Source organism: Gobio gobio (assembly GCF_949357685.1).
Source record: "Gobio gobio genome assembly, chromosome: 12".
In the NCBI taxonomy this organism is placed as follows: domain Eukaryota; kingdom Metazoa; phylum Chordata; class Actinopteri; order Cypriniformes; family Gobionidae; genus Gobio; species Gobio gobio.
Window position 1 is genome coordinate 4669731 of NC_137105.1, and position 6000 is coordinate 4675730.

Consider the following 6000-nt stretch of genomic DNA (forward strand, 5'->3'; position numbering starts at 1 on the left):
TTTTGATGACAATTATTGTAAATTGTAGGTTACACGTTAGTGTATGTGGGAGTTTGAATGCAAGAGACTGGACAAGATTCACATTTACGCTTTTACTGTTTGTACTGTAATTTGTTGACAGACCATGTCATTGCGATACAGAAAGGAAAAGACAGCACTGCATAGCACAAAGAAAAAAACCCCCAGAAAAACAAAAGTAGAAATGTGAACGTCTAACGGAAATGTATAGAAATATGCTTGACATTTAATGACAACTTGTTCAACCGTTTTGCATGTAAAGACTTATGCTATGAACTAATGGCTAAATGTTGTGGGGGGTGAGACTATTCAACAGAGACCCATTATAATACATTTTGATCAACATGACATAAGCAACTGATAATGTAGGAAACAGCAGAGAATTGTACATAATCATTTGCATGGATGTACACAAGCATTTGCAACTTGTTCAAAGAAATGAGAAACTGCTTTTTTGATGTGCACAAGTGACACAATGATGTGAAGATTGAACAGGTAGCTTTGAGAATTTCAATTCTGATCTGAGAAATGTAAAAACTGAGAAAAACTGTAATTCAAACAGAAAACAAGATTATTTTGCTTACCCCATTGGCAGATTATTTTGCTTGTTTTAAGCAAAAACTCCCTTTATATGAGTTATTTTCCCCCAAAATAAGACAAAAACTTTTGCTTGTCTAGTAAATGTTTCTTAAAGGGTTAGTTCACCCAAAAATGAAAATTCTGTCATTAATTACTTACCCTCATGTCGTTGGACACCCGTAAGACCTCCGTTCATCTTCAGACACAAATGAAGATATTTTAGTTGTAATCTGATGGCTCTGAAAGGCCTCCATTGGCACACTTTACACTCTCAAGACCCTTAAAAGGTACTAAAGACGTCGTTACAAAGTCCATCTCACTACAGTGGTTCTACAATAACTTTATGGAGTGACGAGAGTAGTTTTTGTGCGCAAAAAAACCCTAAATAACGACTTATATAGTGATGATGATTTCAAAACACGGCATCATGAAGCTTCGAAGCGTTATGAATCAGTGAGTCGAATCAGCAATTTGGATCGCCAAAGTCACGTGATTTCAGCAGTTTGACACGCGATCCGAATCATGATTCGGCTCACTGATTCATAACGCTTCAAAGCTTCATGATGCCGTGTTTTGAAATCGGTCATTACTATATAAGTCGTTATTTAGGTTTTTTTGCGCACAATAACTATTCTCGCCGATTCATAAAGTTATTGTAGAACCACTGTAGTGAGATGGACTTTGTAACGACGTCTTTAGTACCTTTTAAGGGTCTTGAGAGTGTAAAGTGTGCCAATGGAGGCCTTTCAGAGCCATCAGATTACAACTAAAATATCTTCATTTGTGTTCTGAAGATGAACGGAGGTCTGACGGGTGTCGAACGACATGAGGGGAAGGAATTAATGACAGAATTTTCATTTTTGGGTGAACTAACCCTTTAATGTAAGATTTTTTTGATATTTGGACTGAAAACAGGACAAAAAAACTAAGTAAGAAAAGCATTTTTTTCACTGTTATGCAGTATCGCTGTCAGCCGTACCTCGTCCCGGAGCTGCAGGGCGTGCGCGGTGAGCGGGTACGGCGGGCAGAGGCGTCTCATGTGTAGGGCCACGCTGCGGTGCATGCTGAAGGCCTGCTGGAAGTCTGTCTGAAGCAGCAGCTCCACCAGCAGCCCAACGTCCTCCTGACTCTCAGCATCGGTTAGACGCAGCTGCAGACGCTGCAGAGAGTCAAGCAAATCAGCCAGCTCTGAGAACAGACAGAGAGAAATGGGGTAACTCAGGGGCGCAGCTAAGGGGAGGGAAGTTAGGACGATTCTAAGGGCCCACACACTTTTGGGGCCCCCAGAGATCGGTTTTATTAGTAGTAACAGTACTAGTAGTAATGTATTATAAATGTATAATCTACCAAAGAGTTACAAATATAAAAAAAAGATGGCGCATTTCCGGCAAAATCCAGCAAAACGCTCCACTCATGAACCGCTCACACTCATCGGTAAAACTACGTTCACACATATCCCACTCCGACGTGAAATTTCTCTGTACTATAATTGTTGCAGCCATTAAGGTATTTATTTTTATATTTATGTTTAAATATTATAATGTTGTTTATGTTGTCAATCTGTCAATCTATGTCGATTATGAAAAGTGAACAGCATGAGATGGACACATCATAAGATGAATGGAGTGGGTCAGACATGATTGTGACCACTTCATTAAGTTTTGTTTTGTATAAATTGTATCTTAATTTTAATCAATGTTTCATCAGCCAATTGGGGCATTCTGGGTTGAGCGAGCGGAGCTTAATTGGTCAGTATTATTAAATTGCAGACAAAGATTTTGGATAGCTAGTTTGGTGTGGTAGAGGGCGCAACATCAAATTCTTTCATAGGGCCCAAAATTGCAAGCGGCGCCCCGGGGGTAACTAATGGATTTGTCAATGTCCAGTCACTTCTAAATAAGGATTTTTAAAAGCGAAACGTTTTTAAAAGTCTCTAATACATCAACAACAAGCTTTCTGAGCTTCACTGCCTGCATTAAATCTGTTTTCCTTAAAGCTACACTGTGTAACTTTTTTAGTTTATTCTTAGCTAAAAACACTCGCTGCGTCCCAATTCGCCTACTTATACTACGTCCTAAAAGTATGTACTCTTTTTGTGAAGAAAAAGTACATACTTTTGAGTGTGTAGCAGAAGAGTATGCAAGCTTTGGGACATACTACTTTGTCATCTGTAACGGACTCTGTTGCTTAGTTACGTGAGTTCTGTCACTGTTTAAACTGCCCTGTCAATCATCGTCACATTCAATTTAATTTCCTATTGTATCGGAGAGAAATATAGTAGCACGTTGGTCTGCCATTCGTGGGTCTTTAATGCAGAGACTCCTCTCATGTGTTTGCAAAGTTAATGGCCAAACGTATCATTACAAAAGTTCACAATGCTGCTGCTGGTGAAATATAATGTGGCTAACATTGAATAAATATATTTTCGTCAGGTTAAATACTGATAATTGCTCACTCAAGCCCCTTTATCTAATCCTCTCTACTTAACCGTCAGACTCTCGTAACCGTCATGTTTGTAGTTTTTTAACACTTTTTATCCGCGTTTGTAGTTCTCGCAATGGGTTGTGGGAAATATCAGCCGCTAGAGTGCGCATCGATCTGCACTTCGAATTATGACCGGAAATAGTAAACCATCCGGGAATCTTTGGAATACTCTTTTCAACATACTACGATTTGGGACATACTAATTCTTTTTTCGAATACTATTTAGTACAGATAGTATGCGAATTGGGACGCAGCATTAGTTCTTTCAAAAATATATGTGCTCATTAATGTATATTTACTTCTTTCAAGTAATAAAGTATTCTCGTAAGTTTATAATATGCCATTGAAAATACATACGGGTGAGGGGTTTGAATGCCGGTCGCCATGTTGCCCCTCCATCTTGAAAGTACATTAGCCAAAGAGGGACATACCCGTAAATTCAAGCTTCGCCTTTCGCGTTTTAACACTCGATGGCACCGTGTCGAATGTGGACGAGGTCGAACTGGAAGCCATGTTAATCTTGGACTAAATCGGCCACCGTAGGAGTTAAAACGAAATTGGAATTGAGAGGAAGAGAAACTAATATTCACTGGATGGTCATATACCTTTTCACCACTAGATGGGGGAAAATATCACACAGTGTAGCTTTAAAGCTGCAGTCTGTAAGTTTTGCCTCTTTGTCGCCAGCTCTGTTTGAAACCTGCAATTGCAGTTATTTGTGGAATTATCATCTTTACATGGGTTGTGTGAATCTGATGTTTTGAGGAGTAGGCCTATGTGCTAGTGTGTTGTCAAAAGTACCGACCATGATACCAAATCGGTACCGAAATTTTAAAAATGTGACGCTTTGAGCGCTGTTGAGCTGTAATCGTAAACACCTCTGACTGGCCATTGTGCTCACACGCTCATCTGATGTGTCTGTGATTCGCTACACCAGGGGTCTCCAACCTTTTTTCATTTGAGAGCTACTTTTTAAAATGAAAGTGACTGAGACCTACTCATGTTATAGAATACTTAAAACTCTTAAATAATGAATCATAATTATCATATTAACAACTATCCAAACTGTTTTACACCTGATAGAGTGTAGTAGTAGTTCCAGTAGTCGGTACCAATACCATAACAATTTTACGGTACTCTGTACCAATTTTGGTAACACAGCAAAAACATTTTTTTTATTTTTTTTATTTAACAATTTTTTTTAAATCTATGTTTATTATTTATGATGATAATCATAAGTAAATAACATAAACATGTACAGGCTGGATGCTGTTTAAAAGTAAACATTGTTTATAAATAAAAAATCAAGTGAAAAATAAGCAAACATTAATTATTATATAATTAGTATTATTTATTTCATAATTATTATTATTAGTAGAGACGTATTATTATTACATAGAGACGTAGCTAAATGTTGGTGACCCCTGCGCTACACTGATCAACACTAGACCGGTAATATGATATACCGCAATAATGGACATGCACAATATTGTGACCGTGGGCACTTCAAAATACCGTGAATAATTATTTCTTACGAATTATTCAGATTTTTAGAATGCATTTTAAGAATACTTTACCCATCAACCGTTTAAAATGAACAATATGTCAAAGAGGAACGTGCACTGATGTAAACAAACTTAACGTGCATGAGCACATGGCGGAAGGAGTGAAGGAGACGCACATTCACTCTCTGACAGCAGAGGGCGCTGACGGAACAGAAGAAATGCAGCCGTTTCCCCGGTAACCCTCGTAAACAAATCGCATCACATAACCAAATACTTAATACTTACAGGCGTAAGGCTATTCATTCAAACTTAAAAAATGTTATATTTTAATCTGGACTTGAAATTACATGCCCTAGATATTGTTTGAATATGTTCTGATTGTTGTTCAGTCGCACACTTTACAATAAGGCTCTATAATTTAACATTAGTTCATTCGTTAACAAACTGACAATGAAAAATACTTCTAAAACGTGTATTAATCTTAGTTAAATGTAAATTTCAGCATTTAATAACACATTATTAATATCAAAGGTTGTAACTGTATTATTTAATGGACCTGAGCAAACACTCACTAACAGTTGCTTTTTTAACTAACGTTATTAAAGAATAATAACTGTAAAAATGTAGCTATTCGCGCTTTGTTGATGTTAATGCATTAACTAGTGAGACTTTAAAGTGTTACCCATTGTTCTTTAGAATTCTTTAGCACTTTAATATTTGTTTACTTTATACATTTTTGTGTATTGCTTTATTGTATTTAAATGTTTGGTTCTTTTTGTTACAAGAATGTTATTAAACCTGTTATAGTATGACAACGCTTTTTTTGCAACAAATGTCAATATCGTGATAATACCGTATACCGCGATAAAAGCTTCAGCAATTCATCGCAACATGAAAATGTGATACCGGCACATGCCTAATCAACACACAGGAGCGTTTGAAAGCAAAAGCAGGCGTCGACCAGCGGACCGGTAGGCAAAATGTCATCTGAACAAGTAACATGTCTGCCACTTTTGTTCTGACCAACTGAGAAAAAAAGCATTACAATAAATCGCCTTACCAACGGTGATTAAATCGAACTATCGCTTCGCTCACATCACATCAAACTGTGTTATACTTTGTTCTCAAATTGTTAATGTTATCAACATCAGCATTGCGTGACTATGTGTGTTTAGTGTGGATTAGCGTTACCTGTCGATTTCAATTTCTGTACAGTCTAATCTTTTGCTTTTGACTCCGGGTGAATCATTTGAACTTTTCTGGACTACAATCCGCCATCAAAATGATACGTTTAAATATTCCAGCTGCTGTGAGAAAAGGCTATACATATATTTGTCTGCATGTCATGTGCAGAGCTTCATCCGGTGCTTAAAACAAGAAAAATATCTGCCAACTGGGTCAGAAATTAATTCAA

General features: G+C 37.3%; 1 protein-coding gene across 3 annotated transcripts in view; it reads right to left on the minus strand.

The window, feature by feature from the left end:
- The window catches only part of LOC307135460 (protein PALS1-like), a 69879-nt gene that overhangs the window by 54550 nt on the left and 9329 nt on the right, over positions 1-6000 (minus strand). For 2 of the 3 annotated variants that reach the window (XM_079831930.1, XM_079831931.1), the window contains exon 3: positions 1577-1756. In XM_079831930.1, coding sequence (XP_079688056.1) covers positions 1577-1756 — 180 coding nt within the window. Of the gene's footprint in view, positions 1-1576; positions 1786-6000 lie in introns of all 3 variants that reach the window. The other variant, XM_079831929.1, reaches the window with a different exon arrangement.